Below are 25,887 nucleotides of genomic sequence, written 5' to 3' on the forward strand. Positions count from 1 at the left end.
CGTTGTTTATTATTATTATCATTATTTTTATTATTGTTATTATTACCATCATCATGGGCTTTCATTCTTTTCTTCTTTCTTTCGTTTATTCCTTTTCATTTTCTATACGTAATACTCGTTTCTTCTTCCTTTTCGGGATTTACTTATACTGCCATATTGGTTTTTCTCTAATTCGTTCCTGGATATAATCGTGTTTGTCAGTTTTTGGTTTTATTTCTCTCTTCCTACCATTGTAGGACAAACATTTTTCACCTTCTCATAATAGTTTTGGGTATCGGTTTTATTATTTTCCTGTGTTGTATCGATTCTTTTTACTTCACTTTCATTGTTTTCCATTTTCATAAGCTTTCGGTGGCGGTCGATTTTTAACGCTTGCTGTCAATGATTTTTTTTTTTTTTATCACAATTTATTCCGTATATTCTCAATTTTGTGTCCCATTACGATGTATTACATACATTTCGAAAAATAGTCAGAAAAACGATATTTTTTAGCTCACCCACCAGCGTACCGTCAATTTTATTATTATACTGTTATCATTACGATTATATTATTATTATTATTTATTTATTTATTTATTTATTTATTTCAAGAGAAACATTATTTCTTTCTCCGTTTATTCTCTTACGTTATATTTCTTATTATCTTTGTTGTTACATACATATTAATATATATATATATGTATATGTATATATATATATATTTATATGGAGGGCACACGACTTTGTATTTTGGCTCACTGGTTTTTTGAGTGGCACCCACGAACGCGCACGACACGATGAAGCACTTTTTTGATGTGGTGTTGCTACAGTTTTTTCACAACGCAAATTTCAAACCGTATATTTATATACGTATTTGTATGTGTTTTCGTTTTACTTTTTTCGTTCTTCTAGTGGAAATGCAAAATTTTCTTCATCGTTAGAAATCGAATTTTTTCCGCGGCCGCGTTTATGCACGAAGAATACAGAATTTTACGCGACATAATAATTATAAAATTTTCTTACGAAGAATCTGCGAACCGTTAATTATAATCAAAAAATGAGATTTGAGGTATACAATTAGTAGAATCTTGATTTTTCTTCGTTTCGTATTAACTTTCTTTGAGTTACTCGGATTTCCGGAAGTATTAAGAGAGGGAAAAAAAAAAAAAAATAGTAATTGAAAAAAATGTGAAACGCGCGTGTATTGTGCGGTGTAGTAAAATGAGATACTAAGGAAGAGAAGAATAATAAGAAGATTACAAGACGAAGAAAAAATAACGCGTTAAAAATGCCGGATACCGCACAATTGCGGTAATTGTTCTATAGGTATATGTATACCTACACGTATACATCTAATACATAGGTATAAAATATATATATATATATATATATAATATATATTGTAACTAGGCTGGCATTATACCTGACGCGTTAAAAATCGTATAATTCTAGGAACAATGGGATTGACTTCACGCCATGTAGAAGACCGCTAATTAAGTGACTTACAACACAAGTATATTGTAACTGCTTGAAGACCGCGCCACGTATCTAAGAAAGATCGAGGTAGTGCTGAAAAAGAAGGAAAACGAGAGATTAAAAAAAAGTCAAAAAATGGGAACACAAAAAAAAAAAAAAAAAATAAATAAAATGAGAAAGAAATTTAACAATCCCGACGGTTGTCACGCTTCGAATATATATATATATATACCTACCGTTTGAAAATCTACTTCTCAGAGGAAAGGATGTAGAATTGAAGATTTAGATCTTTAGCAAGATCGATTTCGAGGTATTCAGCGTTTGGCGATATATCATAGGGGGTTAAAAATTGAATTTATAAATGAAAACGCGTAATCTCGGTATTAATTGTTTCTAATCGAGTATCGATTGTATAAAGGACAGGATGTGCACATAATCCAGACACTGAGACGCGTATAGTGGAAAATTGATATTAATTTTAAGGGGTTTACAGCATTCGGTGTTCCTCGTGAGTGAAGAATTCCAACAAAGATCGGGAAGTTACGCCAATTTCGGTTCACTCGCCGGTCGTCAGTGCGGGGAAAAAACGGCGTGGCAAATATTTTGCAATTTTATTATACTCATCTCGAGGAGAGAATTATTACATACATATTACGGCGAGGAACCCGTGCAGAAGTGTGTAAATTACACACGGCAGGAGCGGCGAGCAGCTCAGGGCGTTTTGAGAATTCCATAACGTCGTTCACGCGTACCTGTTACTTCTTCTTCTTCTTCTTCTTCTTCTTCTTCTTCTTCTTCTTCTTCTTCTTCTTCTTCTTCTTCCTCTTATTATTCATATTTTTTTTCTCTTCCTCTGTGGGAATTACTTTGACGCATTCGAGTTGTTAATGACTGGTAGGATAACTGTTATTTTTCACGCGTTACTATTTTAACGCCCTGCAGCTAGGTTGTACGATATATCAATGCGGCTCTTGTAGGGGTTCCTCCAACTGTCCGCCCATCTCATAAACGAAGAAGGTATACTCAATTATTCGAATCAACGATCGATAGTATGCTTTATACCCCTCCGTTGTACAACAGCCTCGCCTCCGTAATACCTCGCTCCGAAATACATAACTCGGTCAAAATTATAAGAACGATATTACGGCGCGGGTTAAAAACAATTAAAAAAAAAAAAAAAAAACCGTATAATATATGTAGGTATATACCTACAACGCGGAGTATAATATTAATCAAGATATCGATAGGAGGAGCTTTCAGACCCATTTTTCTTGCGCGTATATTCGTTCGATATATTTCAAGCTACACTCGAAAATAGCTAGAATCGAATTGTTTAGCAGATAAATTTGATTGGATAGGGAATTGAGCCAAACTTGTGAAAAAAACGAAACGTGTTTATTTTTTATTTTTTCAATACACATGGATAGATTCGTGAAAAGATGATAATTTTGTCATCTTTAAAAAACCTTCCCGAGTTCCTTTCCGTTCCAGACCTTGACAATTTTTATACATATATACATATATACACACACACACACACACTTTACCTCATGTATAGTTTGAACGAGTCCGTTGATTCGCCCACAGGGTTATGACGGTATTTTGTCACGTAACCTTGCGACTACTAGCGCCTGTATAAATAAACATCACACCCATGTACTCCGAAATTTGAATCGCGGTGTTTGAGTACCTGCGCTAATCGTCAAATGATCCACCTACGCACCTCACCTGTCCCGCCATTTGTCTACGCCTAAGATGCCGCTTTGCTCTGGTGATCGCTTTTGGTATGTCTGTCTGCATGCTACTGGGACTGCTTTTTAACAATATTATAAAACAAGTAAGCTAGAGTAAAGAAAAAAAAAAAATAAAATAAGGGAGGTAGTCAGAGAGAGAGGGGAGAAGAAACACAGAATAACAATACAATAACTGAGGCTTATACCGTAGAACACTTTGTCGTTTTATCGCAAATATTATAATATACGTATATATAACAATTATACACCGATAAGTCAGAACACCGCTCTTGTACAAAACAGTGAAGTTTGTTGGAAAATGTGCAAAAAAAAAAGAATTTTGTTTTGTACAAAGCGGTTGTATTCACTGCTCTCAGCACTTTCGTATAATCATCGTTGAGGACACTTGATTGGGCCTCTCTTGAAAGTTTGCGGGCAGCGAATGCTGGCGGGTGATATAAAAAAAAAAAAAGAAAAAACAAACGTAATAAATAAATAAAACAAAAGAAAGACCCCCATGACGATTAACCAGATCTTTTCTTTTCTCCGGCGTCGTTTCGACCAGAGGGTCGCGAGTGCGTCAACTGCGGGGCGACCTCAACTCCTCTTTGGCGACGGGACGGGACGGGACACTACCTGTGCAATGCCTGCGGTCTCTACTACAAGATGAACGGACAAAACCGGCCACTCATCAAGCCGAAACGCCGCCTGGTAAGTACCTAAGCCTAGATCCTTAGTCGGTAAGACTTTTTTGTCGGAAATTTGAGGGAAAAGTTAGCAAAGTAAAAGCTTCAAGGATCGATAGTCACGCGCCAAGATCAGAGCTTTGGGAAACTTGGGTAAATTGAAACACTGGCTTTCGGTTGTACGAGAACTTTCCGAACCGCAGATATTATTAAGCGGTGCAGGATAACGTTCGGCACGTATACTTACTTGCGGGGATTCGAATGGAATTCGCTAACTGTGCACAGGGAACCCGATTCGCTCGATAGGTGCTGCGCCAAAGCGGGTAGAATTGCACCACGCGATGTTCGACCCTCCTTCTTATCCTCCCCCACTTCCTTCCTTCAAAACACAATCGGGAAAGTCGATATCACAGTTTTGGTAGCTGTTGAAAGGTGGTTACCAGAATTCAACTGGTACCGCAAACGCGCCCGACTTCACGTTTGCATTGACGGTGTGATCCACGAACTGTATCCCCTTCTGTGAACTGAGTTCCTTCTTCGTTGTAATTTCACGACTACTTCTACTGTACTGGTAAAGTCTGAAAAGCGATTAATAAACGCGACCGAAGAAGAGACGAATGGGACATGACATGCATTTCGTGTAACAGGGGTAAAGAACCGATTCGCGACCGGTTTATGCAACCATCAGTCAAGCTTGTATATCGGCAATGTGTACCTTGTTGGTTTTTTTTTTTATTCTTCTTCCATCAATTCTCGCTCGTACATCTGTAAACTTGAATTTAAACTTATTCAGAATCACTCGGGTCACGAGTGTCTCATAAGAAAACATTGGCAATTCATCACTGTGCAAAAATTCCTTGGTACATGTACTCGTGATAGTGGCGTAAAGCGAGTTCGTTGCACCTTCGAGTGTCTGAATGGATAAGAGATGCTTTGACCGATCTTCAACGACATTATCACGTCTTCGCAAGAACGGTTCTTTCTTTTTTTTTTTTTTGATTCCACGAAGCTATGTAAGCTGGGAATGGAAACTCGCTCAATCGATTACCTGGATGGGAATATCAATCTATCGAGTCGTCGGTTTTCAAGGGCTGAAACTCACACTTTGCCAGCTGACTGGAGAACGGGGAACGAATATGTAGCACAAATATTTCGACGTGGTGGTGACGAACTGACCCGCCCACCCGTCACTCATCCGCTCACACGCGGTTCGACTAATACGCGAAGATTGACCATCGGCCCATCCATTTTAGACGAGCACTGCGGAGGATCGATGAAATATGTATATCGATTTAAAATAGCGGGTGCTGCAACTTCCGTCAACGCAGCCTATAATTTCGACCACCCTCATTTCGGGGATGCCATTGTCCGAGTTAATTTTCTCTTTTCCGGTCTTTTTCTCTCTCTCTGTCCCGCAACATCGGTTCGCGTGTATATCTTCTTCTCTTCCTTCTCGATGCCAGGCTGGATTGGTTTATCAAAAATTTACCACCTCGAGCAGTGATTTTCACCCCCTTTCAAAGCCTTCGTACAAACATTCCAAATCTCGTCATAACTGTAATCCATGCACGCGTCACTGCAACAGCAATGATTGATGCGCATCCTCGTTCAAATGCTCTTCCGTGTAATCGTGACGCGAAAATCGATCTAGACCCACAGTATGTAATCAGGGGAAAAGTCTAGCTTACTAGATTGGCTTTCGTACTCGTATGTAGGCACGATGTTCATCCATTTGGAAAGCGTTCCATGCGCTGGATGAAATGGATATTCTCTCTGTCTCCGAAAGAACACTGAACAGAAGATGAGGAATCTTTGGCAGTTCGTGATTTGTAACACAGTGGTTTGATCATTTTCAATCCATGCTCCGATGTCGCTGACACCCTGCACGTAATGACGGATCCGATAATATTCCGCAGACCCGGAAATTCTCTACGATGTGAAACCCTCGAGGAAGCAATTTAAGCACAAGCCACGAGCTGCATCGAGGAATCGTGCACGCGCCGAGTGGTCGGTGAACTGTAGTAGGAGAAAGGGTCTCGGTATAAATCGATAGTGAAATGAGCTTAAAATCGTTGTATGTACCAGTGTTTGAATGGCCCTTGAAACGAGACGTTGCGTGTATGAGTTTAAGCAAGCTACGTAGGTAGATGTACGTAGACGCGATGTCCGGATGCATGTGCAGTCCGAAAGCTGCACCGCACGAGTTCCTGCAGCGGTGCCTCTGTCGATGTAATAATACCGCGACTGGCAACAGAGATGACAAACAATAGCTGCACACAACGTGGAAAAGGAGAGTTATGGAGAAACGGCGACATGAGAAATAGGGAGGGACCGACGTCCATGTGCCTTTCGCACAATATGTATCATTTTTATACCAACCATGGGAGCCGGGACGGCGGGTCACAGATGTGTCGCCCCGAAAAATAGAGCCTGATAGCGATCTGGAAAACAAAGCGGACACCAGGTATACATACCCTCCAATACGTGCCTTGAAGCTCCCCAACCATACCCTCCACCTTCGCATGTAGGTACCTACCTATCCTCGATTCGTATGCCCGTGTGCAGTGTGATGATGGGGTAGATAGCAAGGGTTGAAACCCCGCGCCGTACCCGGCCATTGCCGCCATTTTTGATGCCGGTCAAGATACCGAATGAACAGCTGGGAAATTTTCACTTTTTTTACACCCTTTTGCACTGAGCTCCCGCCGGTTCCTCTTACACGCACGAATATTCTTTTCTCTCCTTTATTCCATCCCGCATTAATACTGCAGTACTATACGTCGATCCAGAGAGTTTTTGAGAACTATGATCAACTCTCATCACCTTCAACCAGCTTCTCAAAATGGCGCCCACTCTTTCTTCTCCAGCACTCAGCTCTCACCACTTTTACCTACTGTGTGTTACCGAACTTGCTCTTGTTGTAAAAAGATTGATGTGTACTAATTTGTAAATTAATTTAATTTCTAATCCGTTATCTGTTTTCTAACGTCGAAAAATGAACCCGACGTGTACTTTGATCGATTTCAAACGTTTATGTGGCTCCTTGAGATTTGCGGAAAATTGAAATCACCTTGAATTAACGAGCTTCATTTGCCAAGGAATCACAGGTGCGAACGCGAGTGCATGCGAGTCGCGGGTGTTGCATATGAAACGGGTAAAACACACCCAGGCATACCTCCCTGTATAAGTGAAAATGTTTTGAGGTGAGAAGAGAGGGCATAAATAGTGGTTTTAACATTTGTAACACGGATCGACAGAGCGTGCTTGAAATATTTAAATCCGAAAGCACGTACGTTCGACTGGGTGCATGGAGAGAGAGAGAGAGAGAGAGAGAGAGACGCGTATCGAGCATATAAAGAACCACCGAGATGTCAGGTAGGCGCAGAGAAGAGAAAGAGAGAGGGCATGGAGTGAAGAAGATGATAAAGAAAAGGAGGAGGAGGAGAGAGTCAAAGATCGGCTCGGAGACCGCGCCCCAGAGATGACACGGCGTCTTGTCATTTTTAAACGGCAGATGCTGGACGGCGCGAGTATATTTCGCGACAACTCCTAAGATGTTTATCTTGGCTCAGGTAGCCGGGAGGGTTCTCAAGGTTATCTACCTTGCATCTCGGTATATATACGGAAAATTGATAGTTACTGCCTGGTTCAGGCTGCATTGTTTGCGACGCGACGGGACCGACGCGCCTTCCTTCCACTTCCACTTCCACTTCAGAGGTGTTAAAGGCTTTGTGGAATAAGATGACGGCCGCTCCCGATCCGGAATAAATCTCGCCTCTCGCCCCCGGCCTAAGCCGGTCAGGGTGTTCGGTACTGTTCCACCTCCTCGAGGTATAACTCTTCCGAATACACCGGCATCGACGACGAAGCTGCCACGCGGAATCTAATCGAACCTGTTCGTTCCGAGGCTCGATGTCACGAGTCAAGGCCGTGTGCGTGATCGTCGATGATCGTCGCGGATCAAGCTGAACGGAGAGAACGAGTGTCTTCGTCGACTTCCAATACGACTCCACTGCACAGCGTCCTCGAGGCTGATAGTTAATTAGGAACACCGATTGAAGTTTGATCGAAGTAAAAGGGGCCCATTGTCTGGTTCTTCTTACACGATGCTGCGCAGACGTGGTTTGATAACATACCTGATACAACGATCTTTCGGCAACTTTGGCGACTGATATAATAACGCCACGAGCTTGGACGACCACGTAATGTGTGTAATGTACTAGTCAGCTCAAACTCAACCAACTGCTCGTGCTTGCGAAGGAGTAAATAACGCCGCCTGAATAATGTACCAGATGCAAATACAGATCGTATAATCATTCACGGTCGTCTCTCTCCGTCTTTTCGATTTCTTCAAAATTCAACTCACGAGCACCGGATTTACATCCTTTGACACTTATATGCGGATCACCGTACATAACAGATCGACCTATCTTTATACTATCTTATAATCCTTGTACCGTGGGTACTCGGACTTGGACGATAACTCCTTGGTAGGTAAATTTATGCGCGTTAGAAATTTATTCGCCCACCTTTCAGCTTACATCACGCGAAGAGCTGGTGTGGATATCACGCGTTTTGACGAATACCGGCCATTCAGTCGTTCCGAAGTGGACACATCCTCCAGTTTGGATATCGCCAAGTACTCTGCACTGAAATCTGCTGCTTCAGCTTTGTTTTTCGTCAGTTGATAATCACGGCCGTTTGAAAAGAACACAGTGTTCTACAGCTTGGATTCGAGTCGCAGATGGTGCAGGTTGCTGGATGCGTGCATCGGAGCCGAGAATTCCGGAGCCCTCGAAGATACGCAGCCCCAGCGTACTGCATAGAATGTTTAATGATACAAAGTGATTAGCTTGTCAGCTACCAGAATCCTTACCTGGGGGCGAATTATTTCTCATATTTATGCGTTCCATTCGAGTTCGCTGGTGCAGTTGAAAAGCAATTTACAAGTTAATAGCTCGCGTGGTTCGGTTCCACCTCGGAACCTGCCGCTCGCCTCCTGTGTCGAGGCTTTCTTCACAGACGGACCAACTAGCTTCGGTGCTTCTCGCCTGCGCTTTCATCGTGGACGTGAGCGTAACTACCACACGTGTGGCTGATGCTGCAACCATCTCACTCAACCTTCGGGGCGCATATATCTCGTCTACCTACCCAGATTGCTGCCCATCTAATTGTCTCTCGCTATATTTCTTATTTCCGTTAATTCTGGAGGAAAACAACTCGGCCGCTATGGCCAGCCGTTTCATTTCCAACCGATGGGATCTTCACCTTTCCTTCTTTTACAGTAGCTTCGCACCGAAGGTGTGAAAAATGCCTGAATCATCCGAAGTCGAATGGGTGCAATGGATTTGAGACCATGAAGTGAAACAATGCCGAGAGAAGGAAGTCACGAGTCTTAAGTTTCGTTTCCAACTGGTGACTTGCCGTGTAAATCATGGAAGTTGAATTCGAAAAAATGAAAGGCCCCCCCCCCCCCCATGCAATTGTTTTTCAAACCGATTACGCGAACAACTTGGAAAAGTGGCGGTGAACCTATGTACGGACCCTTGGATTGATTCTGAGACATTCAAGGCCCATCACAGCGATAGCCAGTCTCGCCATTGGACAACTGGTATTCGGGCTTAATTACCGTTCAGTTTCGTTTCGTTTCTGTTATTGTAATTGCGACACGAGTCCCCCGCGTTGGAATAATACATTGATACCTCTGACCGGCGGTGCTGTTGGTACACAGTGTGGCTATTTGCGTGGCGGCATTAAAAATTTCGGAAAATCGCCCGGAGGGCCGAATGCATGGCGGCGACGCGGCAGTAATCTGGTGAAATAATAACCGGCGAGAATTCCAGCCGCCCCCTTTCCTTCTCCGGTTGTAATCGTTTTCCCAGGGCTGCGAGAGGGGGAAAACCCCTTCCGAAATCTCCTATCGTCGGCCGAAGGCATTAGCTTTTTCGAGGCTTTTAGGGGTGCAGTTTTGGGACCGGATCCCAGCTTCTCCCAGCTGCGTTCTATCATTGGTCGCGATCTGGCTTGGCAACCCTCCCGTCTCCGGGTAGCAACCCCTGGCAATCAAGGACCAATCCCATCTCCCTCGAAACTGCGAGGGGAGAGACTGCCGGGTTGGGATCGGATAGGAAGACGGGCACACCTCCCTCCCTGCCTCTCTGCCTACCCCGTCTGGTTCAGTCTCGTTTAACACCAGACCAGCCTCGCCGAGAAATTAAATTACTACCGTCGTCGCAGTGCCGCGGATTGCCGTGCTGCTTATTGTCCGCACCGTCGCCCCGAGCTGGGCCGCAAACTCGTCGTCGACTGACACAACCCGTTACCCCCAACGGGATAATCATGCATTCGATAATTACTCTGATCATGAGATTAGTCACCAGTCCACGGATTAGCCGTCAATGATTCAATCCTATCAATTTCAAAAATCGTTCACATGTAGGTGATACCTACGAATCATCTGATTTCACGTTGACGCGTAGGTACCTACCTACCCACTCGTTTCATTGCGGTTTCAAACGGTTATTTCCGAACGACGACTTGGCCTGTTTTTGTTCTCGTTTTTCCACATCGCACATGTCCTTGTAACCAAAGTCTTGGTTTTGTTGGAGAGTTGATTAAACGTTTCTAGTGTCGATTGTCTATCTTGTCTGGATATGAGTATCGGTACATAATAGGTTGTACGGTGTAACGATGACGGTTGAGAGCTAATATACCTCGAGTGTATTATAGTGAGCTCGTTACAAATGGTGGAAGGTCAGGGTCGAGTGAGCGCGTGTTCGAAACTGGTTTTCAAATTACTGTGTCAATACACCCGAGTTTGCGCTAAAATTACATCGAACACCGATAGTCGGTTGCATGGTGTATCAGGGTTTTGTAACGGTTTCTCTCGCCGTGGCATCGCAGTCTAGCTATGCACATGCGGTTTCTTGGGAACTGCAGCGCAGTAGGTACCCATGCGTTTATCTTGCATTCGGAGATATTTACATGAACGGTAGTGGATAGCGTTGGAATGACTCAGTGTGAGTAGTTGTATCCAGCAAGACCAAGATCCAAGAGTCAAAAAAACTATACCAGACGGGAGCTGTATATAACAAGAATTGTAAGAATTGATCGAATGTAGGACCAGAGTTTGCGCAGTGAATCAGAGTGTCTCTGAGACAGTGAAAAAGAAAGAGGTTATAAGAAGTAAAAAGAAGACGAAGAAGAAGAAGAAGAGGGAAAAAAAGCGAGAAAGTCGATGAGAAAAAGAAACGGGAATGGTGAGCGACGCTGCCGTGGAGAAATAAATCAGTTCGCTACTGGCGTGAAAATCAATTGCGAGACACCCTCTGCAGGGGTTCGAGGGTTGCGGGACTTCCACCACTCCATTTTTCCTCCCATCCCACCACCGTTGGACGATTCCGCGTAGTCTGTTCCGTTATACCTACATCCTCGTATAATATGAGGTTTTTCCTTATGCCTGAGCGTGTCGCCGTCGCATTTTCGCTTGTAGGTACAAGGGCTCGATGCACACATCCACGTAACGCCGATTTTCATGGGATCAAAACTGCCCCCGGTGCTGAGCGCTACCATCGCACAAAGTCAATACCCACCTTCAACCAGAGCGCAAACTCCCAGACCCGGCCAATCTCCGGCTTCCTACCTTCGCGCATGACCACGGCCACACCGTACCGACTCTGATGTCCCTTGCATAAGGGCGCAACTCTTTCCGTCCTTCCTTCGACCGTAATTGCACTCCAACATGTACTCCAAGTCTGCTGGGACGATGTGCGCAGCGTAACGAACAGCACTTCTTAACAGGCCTTCAAAGCACAAGACTCAAATACTGAAGACGAAAAACGTCATGGATCTGTTCAAAGGTTCAGTGAACGTACGAACACTTTTGCATTCGGTTATCCAATTCGGCATACATGACGAACCGAAATTGTTGATCACCTCAAGGTTGGGTTTGGTAGACCTGTACATACAATTGGTCATTTTCGATTACTCCGGCTGATTTATACATCGCGATTTGATTCCAAATCGAGTTGCAATCCTGGTACTGGTTCAGGTGGACGTTTTCGCGCCGTTCTGATTCCGAGGGCGCGGTTCTGGGTGTAGTATAGCCTATATCTCAGGGCCGTGGAGGGTGAGTGACAAGTAATGGCTGCCGTGGATTTATTTATCGCCACGGATCCCCGTCCGCGGGAATATGGCTTTGTTGAGGAAATAGTGCAACACGCATATAGTCTTACGGTGGTCGTGGTTTCGCCTATTCACGCTTCTGCCGCTGCAGCCAGAGCCCGATTACCAGTAAAACGGAATTGCACCGTTAAATCAAATTGAACAAATATCTTCGCCGCACGCCTTGCTGCAATGCTCGCACAAGAAAAGATTTATTGTTCACCCACACACGTGTACACAGACCGTAGGTGTTCGCATGGGTATGTAAATCGCAGGACGCGCAAGATTGATGGCGGTGCGCCGGAATGACGGGCCGTTGTACGATTTAACCATATCGCAAATTCGTTCGATTCATTCTCACAGCCGAGACTTTACCGACAAGTGTAACATTAATTACACTTGAAAGGAAAAGTGTGCATAAGCTGCACAAAAGATTGCACGTGACTTACTGTACGTACATAAATTGGCGAACGAGATGGAAAACCGTGACTGCACAAATGACGGGGATACGAACAACTGATTGAAAGTTGAAGCCAGTTACATTATTATCCTGTGGTTTGCGGAGTTGGTCTAGAAAATCTACAACAATAGAGACAACATAATGACCCTATAAATAATTGATAATATGCCGTATCGTGTGGTCTGTTGCCCGTAACGGATACCCGATCAGCGCATCTCTTGCGTTCCAACTTGAAGCTTGTACGTACGTTCATTTATTTATATCTGGGTATGCAGGTGATATCTGCATCAAATGATGCAATAATACGCCCGTCTGGTTACCTGATTTATACTTGCTCGGGCAATTCGACCGATCATTGATGTATACACAATTTGTTAAACGAATTGAGGAAAGATTGGGTTGGATTGGGTTTCGAAGATCAATCGGCTTCAATCGAGAGGTTTAAGAAGAAGTTGTTCAAAAACAACAGAAAGCGACAGAGAAAGAAGCTTCTCCATCGCACTGTTGTTTTCACAAAATTATTATTCATACACACGACGAGAATCAGAGAAGGGGAAATTACTTTGATATAAAGAAAGTGCGGGGTTATTATGCGGATACGAGGATAAATTTCGCAAGTGTCAGTATATTTGATCGGTATAACTGTTTCAATCATGTATAATTAGAAAGAGAAAGAGAGAGAAAGATAGAAAGGGAAATAAATAAAAAAAATCGACAACATGAAAACAAGATAAAAATTCCCGACAACTTTCGCGAATGATTCAGAATTTCGAAACTGGTTCCGTTTGCTGGCGATTCAAAAGAATACCGACTAGACTCGGATATAAAACTAGTATATCGATACAGATAAAGACAGTTATTGTGCTCAATATTATATATTTTGTCGCGTCCTAGATTTCGCGTAGGTTGGGCAAAATTCTTCGCGCGTTATAACCGATTCGAAAACTTGTTTTTAAATCTCGATAGCAGAGGTGCAAGAGTAATTGACCAGAATAGTAGCGATTAGTCGGAGGAGAATCACAATTCGGGTGACTAATAACGGGTATCAGATACGGCGTGTGTATTGTACATTATCTCGAACCAGATCAGCTGTGCACAAGAATCGTACGGTGCCTGTTCTGGCCAGGCGATTGAAAATCTTGGCCAAAACATAAGTATGATCGCAACAATAGCGCCGGCTGGGACAATGAGAACGATAACAAGAATAATAACAGCGACGGTAACCATAATCATCCAAGTACGAACCAACGTTGCTGCAGGTAGGTATCATTGATACCGCTCGGCAGCATCAACGTGGCAAGGCTGGCCACCTTGCCCTAATAAGCCGAACAGGATATCCATCGATAGGTATCCCCGCGTACCGGTATTGTCTCGGTCTCTTGTGCCTGCGATCGTGAAACACACACACACACACTTACAGGCGTCGAAAGACACGCGGACGTGGAGCGTTGCAGCGTGTGAATGCACCTCCACACTTGCAAGTCCAATGGATAGATAGAAAAGTTGCACAAGACTCCCACGTATCCTACACCGGCCTGAAGGATACGTTGGACACCGTAGCACGGTGCAGTGTATACACCGTAAAATTATTCAGGTGCTCGCTCAGCGTTCGTGTTGCGGTCGCATATTCGCATCAGCTGGTTACGGGTTATCGGCTGGTTGGAAAATAAATGCGCCATTCCGAGTGTTGGTTATGCCTGCGCGTGCATGCTGCAGACTTATGACTTGATACACGGTTTTGTTGCTCCGTATAGCCTTGTAGACACTTCTGAACGAGAGTGTCTCAATTAATATAAGGCAACCAATTGTAAGCAGAGTTATCTCGTTTCTAAGTTCACGCCTGTACTCGTTTTCGAAAATTTTGCGATGCTTTGGATGGAACTTTTTCAGCCAATTAGTGGCTGGACAGTGAATTTGGGACGACCGAATGTGGTCATTGAATGGTTAATCGACTCGACGATGGAATTGCATGTAACTGGTCATTTCGTAGAAAGGACGCTGTCCCACTACTCCAATTGACCGAGCAAATTTCAACGAAATGAGAATAGAAATTTTTACCGTATATCGATTCATGGTCAGTTTTGTTTCGAAACGGTACGGTTTACAACGACGGCGAGAATTTGTTTAACTTAATAACGTGTATGTCGTATCGTATCCGAGTGTCCGACTGTCCGAGTAGTAGCTGTATAATGAAATGTCGAAACACACGGTAGCCCTGAGATACCAGGTTTGGAATGCGGTTCGTGGATTCATTTGAATGATTGGAAACCGATTTGTCACGCTACATTCGTACGAACGATCTGTATTTTACCGAAATAACGTTAATGATAGAAGTGGCCAGTGTAGCAGGAAAAATGAATAAAAAACTGTGTTGATTTACCGCGGTAACAAATCTAGAGCGTTGCGTACATTATAATTAAAACGCGATTGGGATCAGGAACTTGTGAACTCCCTATACGTATTGCCGTAGATTGTGAGGCTGTGTGTAAACTGCCTTGTTGACCACTAAACGGTCAACTTACCTATAATCAATAGTCTCATGAGTAACGAGTTCCGATTAAACCATGCCTCCAAGATCTCCAAGACTCCATGATGCAGAATGTCGTTTCAAAATGATTCGGAAGTACCGTCACAGTTTGATATAATAATCATCTCGAATCACTAGATCATACACAACACTTCTGAACACAGTAATTAATTGTGCTGTACCATTGTGAGTAAAATAGACAATCGACTTACTACTGGCGATTGGTACTTTGGAACTCTAAGCTTGTTGCAATTGGTGCAAGAAGATTACATAGTGATGCAACCATTCGTCACCGTCACGTCAGTTTTTCCTTGGAAGGATTCTTCGAGGTTGTCCCGGCGGCCGCGGGGTGAAGTTGGCCTCGTTCGGTGAAGTGCGTTATCAGTGTCATTGGCGAGCCGAAACCGAAATGGAGCGTAATATGTTCGGAACACCCGTTGCGTGGATAGTGGAATATCAGCCTTCCTTTCTTTCTCTTTTTATCCCCCCTTCTATCTCTCTCTCTCTGCCGGGTGTGGGTGCGTGCGAGTGGTCCAGCCTCGCGGACGGAGGCTGGGTGTGGCCGTGACGAAAAGTTCACTGGAGCAAACAGACGGAGCAGGCTCCGGTCGCGTCCCTGGTTGCTGGAGTGAGCTAGTCGTGCCTTGCCGGCGTTCCTACACAGGTATTACAGGCGCCCGATAGCGAGACACGAAGGTATTCGTTGTTTAGGTTCAGGTTCCTATCGGCGAGATGATAGCTTGGCGAAAGAGAGAAAGAGAGTAGAGAAAAGAGAGAGAGACGAGTGGTTGTTCAGGCGTACACAAACACAGGGACGTAGGAGAGCTCGCTCACGTGTGATACGATTTAGTTGTGCGACGGGCGTGCAGAAACGAGCCGGCAGGAGAGAATTGAAAAGTAAAACTTGGTCGACTTAAATAGGCCTGGCCAAGGTGAAAGTAGCTGTGTGTGTTTTTTCAGTGTAAGTATATATCATGGGCTGCGTGTTCACCGTACACCGCAAGGTGAATACCGACAACGAAACGGGACGCGATTACGTTTCGTTAATTTTCGTCATCCAGCCCACGCGCCAAACTGATACCAGACGTTGGATCTGATCTTCGATTTGTAGCGATGTAGGAACTGATTCGGGAAATGCTACTGGGTCCCTTTGGTTGAGGTTTCTTCCTGTTATCAAAGCGATGGTCAGAACCTGTCGCTTTACCGAGTCTGATCCTTTCAATCTTTCGTGTCATCTAAATTTCTTAGAAGTCATGGTACGGTTAATTGCGGAATCCTGAATATCGTAATTAGCGGTTGTCCAACACTTGAACGATCATTCTGTCGAATCGTTGGTATTTCTGCAAATGATAATGTAAGAGCTGGTTATTATGTCGTTACACAGGTTTAGGGTTGTCGATTTGCATGCCTATGCGGCAATGCGCGTTGATTTAACTGTGATGACGCTGCCGTGCTCGCGGCTATACGCGTACAGGGAAAATCATCAGTGAGGTAACTATATGGTAATGAGAACGTGTATGCAGTGTTCGAATGACAGTCGGCTTATTACACCCAGAGTCCAGGCACACCGTCGCAACTGGTATACCGGTGGCCATTATCTAATCCGCACGGTGATTGCGGTCTTTGTAGAATAATGGGTACACATTGCAATTATATGCCCATGATGGAGAGCCAACGCATCGCGGGGCTTGTTATTTAACGCTTTTCAATAATCCAGCGATTTTATATACGATCATTACCATCTTTATTACTGCTCAATGTTCACTAAATCACTCCTCGACGGTTATCGCTCTCTTTTTCTCTCTCGCTCTCGTGGTTGCAGCCGCGTTTATTGCCGGCCACGTAACGTCTTAGTATCAACAACTCATTTGTTAGGAATAAACTGTATACCATGTCGAAGTGCCAGACTGCCTTGAGTTACTGGCTGCTAGCCGCTGGTGCGAGAAAATCCATATCCTTTTGCATTCCATGTCGCGTTCTGCCGTCAATTTCTGAAAACTGAAACTGAAACCGAAACTGAACATCATGGCAGCAGGCCGCTTCCACTTCTGGAAAGTGTTTTCTCTTTCCAGAACTTATCTTTCCGTAGCTCCACGTGGAGTACGGTTTTGAGTGTTAAATTAATCTGCTTGTCCCCGAAACGTTGATGGGTATAGGGCGTATAGGTAGACGCGCGATCCGATACATCCATCGACTCTGGGAAATCGAACGGTAGCCTCTCCTCTCCTCTCCTCTCCTTTGCTCTCCTCTCGAGGACAGTGATCCATGGTCATTTCACTTTATAATCGCTCCACACGCGGCGCGACGCGGACCGTTGCCAGAGAGTGGAAGGCCTAATCTCAATATTCTAATCTCATTCCGTACGAAAACGGCTTTTATTCAAATACGATACCTCCGAGAGTTGACTCAGAAAGCTGCCTCCTCCGCACCCGCAAGCAACTTACCGTGGGCCTCGAAGACCCCGCTATGGCAATTCGCATGGCTGTGTTGGCTCGCTCAGCGCAATGTGCAGCATCGGGATTATCGCAACGCTGTGCCGGCGCTCTTTCTTGCCTTGGATATAGGAAGGCCCCCCTACGCTCTGCCTCGCTACCCGGCTATTGAAAGATCTCACCAATAGATTTATATGCACGCGTTGGCTAGGCGATACGAGATCCTAGTCCCTGTGTACCCAACCAAGTGAATTATAGATACATACTCACCGGTGCATATCCAACCGCACGTCGTATTGTGGAAAATCAGCTCTTCTCGGTCGTTGCGTTATACCTCGTGCAGTATTTGCGAAAATAGTAAATCTTAAACCACTGTCACGATATGAGTTATTGTACTTTGTATCGTGGCTTCTACCTCCGCCCACCCTCGATGTCTCAAATTTGGCCTACAGTCACGGATTGCTAATCTTCAATTCCGAAGTTTATATCTTCAATCGAGGTCAAGGGACTTGAAGTGACACGCGAAAATGGAAACAATTCTCGATGCTAGTACGTGCCACTTGTTCTTATTACACCAATTTTCAGGGTTCCTCACCAGATGCGTGGGTTAATTCTTGACGTTGGGTAGTCAGATAACAGTCGGCTGATCAAAAGGCCCTACCGAAGATGATATTTAAAATACTATATGTGTACATGTACCAGCTACGGTATCGGGACTGTGTTGAGCACACAGTGGCCCCCGTAGGTACACCCAAGTTAGCCAAAGTCATAAATATAGCTTCGGAACACGTCCGAAACTTTTACACACGCGTGTGGAACTCACACAAAGATCGTCATGGAGAGGTGGATATGTACGGGCGGTCGATCGGTTGGTCGATTCTCCACCATGCAGAGCTCTTCATGGCCCCCGCTCGCTACCTGACCATCTGAATTATACAAGCCCTGCATCGCCTCGGGGGTTACGATCTATATTTACGTAATCGTATAATGTATATCTAATGTAATCTCGACGGTGAACCTTGCCTCTCGGGCGCTTAGTCTATCACCGGCACACCTCGTGTCATATCTTTTATCGTACGGTATTCACTGTTCGGGATCAAGCTTAACCGTTTAACGACAAGTAAATCAACCATTCCTCTATTTCGCGAAACATCTATGAAAAATCTATTTTACTGAATTTAGCGACACTAAGAATGATTTCCAAAGTCAAAAAAGAGAAGAAGAAAACGATGATGAAGATGAACAACCGGATTCCGGACGGTGACGACTCGGTGCTTGATACAGCTTGATAACTCGATGGGAATTTCAACGGTACATCGAACGTTTAACACCGGCAAGTAGAAGATCCTTTACGATGGCGGCGCGGATTACACGTCAAGTTTGCTGACTTGTTTAAGCAATATGAGCCCGATATATACCTATATATATTTCTTCGCGAACGGCATCGGCAGAACCATTGCGTTCCGCTTTTGCAAAGCCACGATTCGACGTCATAATGACCGTCGTCATCCGCGAATGCACCGATGTAGATATTTGCCCGGTGATATGTATGTAATGGTATTCCACCCAGTTCCATGGTTGTGTACCTTATACACCTAGATCAGAGTATATAACCACCTCCTCGACCGTATATCTATCCGAACGAAATCGTTTCATGGACCATAAAATCGAACGGTTCCCCAACTCGAGGGACAGCAGCAACGGTGCTACTTCCTTGTTCAAACGCGATGGACGAGTTTGATCTGCAGAATTTAATGCCGGGAGTTCTTGTTGTGTAATATCTGGGCGGTTGGACGTTAAATTACACGTCTGCAGGCCTTTTATTCGCCTAGCGGTGTGTAATGTGTGCTTATTTACTTTGGGATAAACAGGTATCCCTTCTCCATCAAGAACGGAATCATGATCCTTTAAACCCAGGCGTACCGAAAGAGCGTGAAAAAAGGAAATATGAATAGAGAAGGAAAATTCATAAATTCGCTTGGCGGTGTTAAACCGAGCGTAGTTTTAACAATAATACGTATCGTGTGATGGTACAGTAACTACAAGTTACTAGTGTTCTACGCAAACCTTGCGACATGCGTGCGTGTTAAATCTGTATTACGCGTAAACGCCCTGTGATGGCGATGCTGCGCGCGCTGCGTATTTCCAACCAGAAGAAGAAGAAGAAGAAGAGGCCAGCGTATTTACGATATGATGTGCATAGTGGGACGGGTTGCATTGCACCGCCATTGCTGTGTAATGTACAGTGTGAAGCATGATGAATGTATAAACTGTTTTGCTACTTTTCACAGCTCGTTAGCAGGGGAGCAGGTGTGAAATGGGAAGTAAAAAAGATAAAAATGAAAATAATTGAGACGAGGAAAGCGAAAGATTGCGAGTGAAATGACCGAAGAAAGTTATTTTAATAGAGCTGACGCGCGTATCAAGAGAAATAGAGAATGAATTCGTGTACTTATACGTAGGCATGATGTTATTTTTTGCACGCTAGTGAAATTATATGCACTCATTATTTTTAATTAATTTAATTCACTTATTCGCACAGAGTACTCTTATCATCATCACATTAATTAAGCCAAGGGTACATTATTTCCATGCGTCGACGATCATCAGGGATTACAGTAAATGCATGATACGAGGATAGAAATTCAGAAATATATATATATATATATATATTGAATGCAGTTCGGTACGATAATAAATTAATTACCAGTGTTTCTAGATGTCTGTAATACTCTTCTTCGTCTTCCTTCTTCTCCATTTTTTTGCCCACCGTTTTGGTGGCAAGTTCGAGTTCTCTTCGTGGTAGAAGAGAGATGAAATAGAGGCGTTATTTGAAAAAGAAAAAAGAGACACTGCAGCGGTGCAGCGTTGGATAAAAAGAAAGAAGGAAAGAAAAGAATAGAAAAAAAAAAAAAAATGAGGCGAAGATGAAAAAAACCCAGCTTATGTAAGAAGAAGAAGAATAATAAGAGTGAAAGAAAAAAAAGGATTAAAATGAAATACCTGGTCCAGCGAACACCGATCTTCTCCTGCGAAGGCCTCCAACTCCACCACGGGAGTTGCTGGACCTCAAGTCCCACGCGACGCGGGCCAAGTGGTCCAACAGGGAATAAGAAGAAGAAGAAGAAGAAAGGATGAAGAAGAGGGAGGAGGGAGCGCAAAGGATGAAAGTTTACCGAGGTCCTGCTATATATATAATATATATATATATATCGCGTAAACTGTGCCAGCGTATCTCTCTCTCTCTCTCTTTCTCTGTATATATCCTTCTCTTTCCTCAGTTGTGCGATTTTTCGTACGGCAAAGAAGCTGCTGAACACGAGGGAACATTGCTCGCAATTTAAATAAATTCACGAAAGGGAAAAAATAAAAAAATAAAATAAAAATAATACGAGCGTTAGGGAAAGAAGAGTGAATCGAGAATGGGAGGGGGGGTGGGCAAAAGAGAGACAACGATGCGGCTTTCGATATGTATGCACTGGCGGGCAGGCAGGCGAGAGAAACAAGAAGAAACTTCCGTCCTCCTTTACCGCGCAACCTGTACACCAGGCGCGTGTGTACGTGTGTGTGTATGTGAATCTGTAACACACAGAAACACACCATGTGGTGCACCCACCATGCATGAATATATATGGATATCGAGCGTACAACTCGAGTCCTACGGAGTTTTGCTACGGGTCTCCCTGCTGCATCGCCGGTTTATCGAAATCAAGATCCAAGGCACGATTTCGAGCTAATAAAACTAAACGTATTGTGTCGCCGGAGATCCTAAATTGGTTTCTCTTTACAGAATTTCAATTCCCTCGATTCTCCGTATACATATATACATACGCGTATGCGTTCTGTGTATAGAACCACATACGTATATCTGTGAATTGAATCCGAGTTTCGTTTTTACATATACGTATACGCATCCCAATGATCAAAATTTACCTTACCATTTGTACAGCGAGTCTCGCGTGCTGATGTCACGCTAACAACGATCACCGATCGGATGAGACGGAACAAACGAGGTGTCGGATTTGTAGGCAATTATCATCGAATCACCTCTTGATAACAAAGAAAAAAAAAAAAAATTGAAGTCATCTTTTCGTGTTCTTGTAACGTTCGTCGTCACAATTTTCGTCGAATTCTTTTATTCTTGACGTTTTTCGAAGATGGGTAGGGCTATACGGGTATCACGTGACGCGGTCTGGCTGACGCTCGTTTCGGCCAAGCTGAGCTTAGCCGAGTCCATGTGAATCAAACCGGCCTGACCTAACTCAATCTAGCCAACTTAGTAAACGCGTACCTACACCATGTATAGCATATATTATACAGCAGTTGGTCTATAGATAACTAGACTGTTTATCATATAGATTGGCTGCTGGATCACTCTGCTCTCCTAGCGTGGTAATGGCCACTACAACCTCTTGCTCTACAGTATCTCGCCTTTATTGTACTCCTCCCTGCCAAACGACAGTCACCTTCTACAAATGATGTACGTTAAATCTTTACCTCAATTACCACACTTTCGGACCGTGAGCTGTATAAAAGTCTCCCTGATGATGTCATTGACGCTATCGAACCTTACTCGTATGGGTGCAATATCAACTCCATCGGCAAGTCAGGAAAAAGCGACTACGACTTCGAACGGTCTAGGACAAAGTACCGTCGAACACTTTGATGACTTGGCCAAACCCCATGGACGCCGAGGTATTGCGCAAACTTATTCTAGGTGCAGGATATTCGCCCCGACTCGACTTCTGGGGTCCGGATGGACTCGGCGGGACTCCAAGCAAACACACTGGCACTGTACAAAGCGAACAACGACAGGCGCACCGAGCGGCGAAGTCGAGCGTTAGTGTTAGGAATGTGGTACCACGACTTGTCACAGTTGCACACCACGCCGTTCGGAGCCTGGAAGCAGTAGGTACCAGAACCACGATGATGGCGTTGGTTGGTTCTAGTCTCGGCCAAGTGTTCCGCACGATTCGACCATCCGCGTGTCCTGAGGGAATAAACGAAATTCATGAGACGGTGTACATGTCGTTAGCGTTCGTTCATCCAGCTCCAGCAACGGCGTCGGCTTATCGGCACGTCGGTGTGTACAACAGGAGCGTTTAGTCGCCGGTTCGCTTTCAAATTATACCCAACAATCGACTCTCTTTCTCTCTCTCTCTCTCTTTCTTTATCTTCCGCATCCCTCTTCACTCTCCGTTGCACCGGTATACCTTATACTCCTCCTGATGCCGCGATCTCCTTCGACCAATTTGTATCTCGATTCACGAACAATGTACTCCCGACTCTACGGTGAATTTAATCCACCTCCTCAGCGTCACCGTGAGGAGTTTCCAAGAGGTTGGGTTAGGTATGCATTGTGTTTGCGCTCTTTCTCTCGTGTGTTCATGGCGAACAATTATTGCAGGTGATCCGGTACCCTTTCCGAAATCGCCAAGTTTCGAAGACTGGGAGAAATACTCGATTGACTAATTTTTTACTCGTTCGGGAATAACTGTTACTACAGATTAATTATTGCCAAGGTTTGAAAATATCCGGTGCACCTTTCGAACGGTATGAGAAACCGGTGCTGGGCGTATGTAAGCGTTAGATCCTATTTGTACGATAAGATACGGACCCTCTGATACACAAAGTGCGATTTAACGATCTGTATCCGCAAGTTATCGCGGGTACCAATAATACAACCACCTGTACACCGTCACGTACCTTATACCTGTATATGCATGCTCAGAATAACGTGCGGCTCCGCGTATTGTACACCACATATCTTCGTATCTACGAATATGCCGTACACACACAGGCAGAGTAATGTTATACACGTACTTACGTGCCACCAATCTTTATTTTAGTTGCCTCATTGGTTACCGGCAAGTTGCACAATCGGATCGATTTAATTCCCTTTGTCCATAGTCATTGCTGGTAATTAACAATCGTCATCATCAGCCGCATAACTTCGAATCAGCCTCGTTCGCCGATTGTTCAGCGTTAAAAAGAAGCACACGAGTAAACAAAAACAAAAAGCAGCATTGAAACAAACTGATAATAGTAGTCAAACAAATAAAAATAAAAAAATAAACGATAAAATTTATCTACCGGTATTTGGTGTCGCTTGGTCCAACGGCTCTCATCTGGCACAACGAAAATGGGAATAAATTCGATAGAGAAATTCGAGAGAGAATTACAACCCGAAAAATCGATGAAGCAGTTAAATTCCCGATGGTGTAGATACTTGGATAGGTAATATACAGCTGAGGCGTGGGATGCTGTTGTGAGAAAATTTCAAACATGTGGGAAGATCGCGGCGAATGAATTTGACCAGGATGAAATCGAAGTTGGATAAAAACTATAAAAACTAGTTCCAATCAGCAGGTACTGTGTTTATTTATACAAGTACATGGGTACGCGACAGTGATTATTACATACCAACACATTGCGAGCTTCATAGTTCATTGATAATTTTTCACCGTTAATTAAACCTAATTAATGACTTACCAATGCCGAGTCGAGAAGAGCGAACGCTGGAGCTGAAGCATCTCTCGGTATCTATTATTTTGTAGTATCAAAGATACATGTATGTGTACGTATATATACACTTGTAGCAGGGTACATAGACATGGTTCTAGTTACTATCGTCAGGATGTATTTTATTTTGTTTCAGGCTCTCCTTTATCATTTTTTTATTTCGTAGTGTTGATTATTTACCGTTTTTTTCTTCATTTTTTCTTACCTTCCACTCCGTATTTCGCTTTGCTACAGTTCGGTAGCGAAAGCCATGTAGGTGGTCACCAACACGAAGTCGGAAAACTCGCACGTACATGCCGGAACTTTGACTATTAATCACCACATCGGACTAATTAATAATGGTTAATAGTCCAGCCTCGACGCACGTCCGCATACCTACCGATATACCCAAGGTATTGGTTATACGTACCTTGTACAACACACGTGGGGTACAGGATACCTCGATATCCATCGGTAGCTCTCGATGCTCTCCTTATCTTACCCTTTTCCTCTCTCTCCCCTCCCACGTGACCAGATGAAGATCGTAAGAAAAATCGGTACAATAGTGATAAATAAGTTAGGTTTACTTTCAGTGTTGATGTGTAATTGTTGTTGGAGTAGCGCAACGACCATGATTAAACGAACACCATAGCAAGAAGAAAGAGTTTGGTAAAAAAGGAATAGAGAAGAGGAAGAAAAGGAGCAAGAGTATATGAGGAATTAAAAAGGTGATGGCGGTTGCGGTGGCGGCATCGGCGTTCTTCTTCTTGTTCGTCTTGTACTACTTCTTCTTCTTCTTCTTCTTCTTCTTCTTCTTCTTCTTTTGCTCGTCGGCATCGCGCCAAGGGTCAGGCGTGGCAGGAACGCACTCGGTATACGAATATACACTGACTTTTGAGGTATGTCATATCCGTCAGTGTCCGGAGTTGGAGGTATAAGGTGGGTTTCTACCGTGCGTGGTAGGCATGGTGGCAGTGGTCAAGTCAACCGGTTCGGAAACTTTCTGTCGTAAAACAATTGACCGTTATGGTTGTAATTAAAACGGCCTTTGATCGCTCTCTATCCGTCAATAAATGGGACGAAGGTTTGCGTCTTAAACGGTAGCCGGTTCTTCGTCTTCCGGAACTTTGAACCACCGCGAATCAGCCAAGCGCCAATTACATGTCACAGGTCGTTCATCCTCTCTTCGGATCCTATCGCCGGACAGAAATTTCTTCGCCTACCAATTTGTGTCGGAGATGAAGAGGGAAAAAGAGAGAGAAAGAGAGAGAGAGAGAGAGACAGGCTTTAATCGCCCAGCTATGCGTACACAATGCCCTCGTTGGTCACTCGCTTGCGTAGAAAAATTTCTGACGGGTAACATATTGTTGGCGAGTTGGTTTTCTCCTCCTTCCCTTTTTCTCCGTCCTGCCTCGTGCTCGATTTCTTCATTTACTATTATCATTATCCAAGACTTTTTTTATTCTACAAATCTTCAACATCCAGCTCTCTCTCTCTCTCTTTCTCTCTCTCTGTCTCTCGCGCCTTGTTGATCCCTTCAGGCTCGTCTCATGAACCGTTACTCTAAAACGCTTGTAGTTACATTGCACTGGTCTGTTATAATTATTAGTACAAGATCCCACCGCGCTGTCACCAATCATCGCAGTCCCAGATGTCCGGCAAATCAAGATCATTGAGACGTAGTCGTTTTGCAAATAACTTCAAGCGTCTGCCGGCAACAGGAACGGTAGAACATAAAAAAACATGAAGATGGCGATTATAACGATGATGATGATGATGATGATGATGATGAGACGACGGCAGAGGGGAGGGTAACGTACATATATGTATACCTTCCTACCTACCTTCGGGGCATCAGAGATCTAGAGCAGATAGGCTCGCCTCCCCTTTTTTCCCATCCATTCCCCCCCGCGTGGTATATTGATGAGGT

At 44.1% G+C, this 25,887-nt stretch overlaps 1 protein-coding gene across 5 annotated transcripts in view; it reads left to right on the forward strand.

Annotated features, from left to right (window-relative positions):
* Positions 1–25,887, forward strand: part of LOC107221561 (GATA-binding factor C) — a 61,751-nt gene that overhangs the window by 22,160 nt on the left and 13,704 nt on the right. For 3 of the 5 annotated variants that reach the window (XM_046736896.1, XM_046736893.1, XM_046736894.1), the window contains exon 4: positions 3,721–3,899. In XM_046736896.1, coding sequence (XP_046592852.1) covers positions 3,721–3,899 — 179 coding nt within the window. The remainder of the gene's footprint in view (positions 1–3,720; positions 3,900–25,887) is intronic. The other 2 variants (XM_046736897.1, XM_046736895.1) reach the window with 1 other exon arrangement.

This window comes from Neodiprion lecontei, chromosome 4, assembly GCF_021901455.1.
Source record: "Neodiprion lecontei isolate iyNeoLeco1 chromosome 4, iyNeoLeco1.1, whole genome shotgun sequence".
NCBI classification, from domain to species: domain Eukaryota; kingdom Metazoa; phylum Arthropoda; class Insecta; order Hymenoptera; family Diprionidae; genus Neodiprion; species Neodiprion lecontei.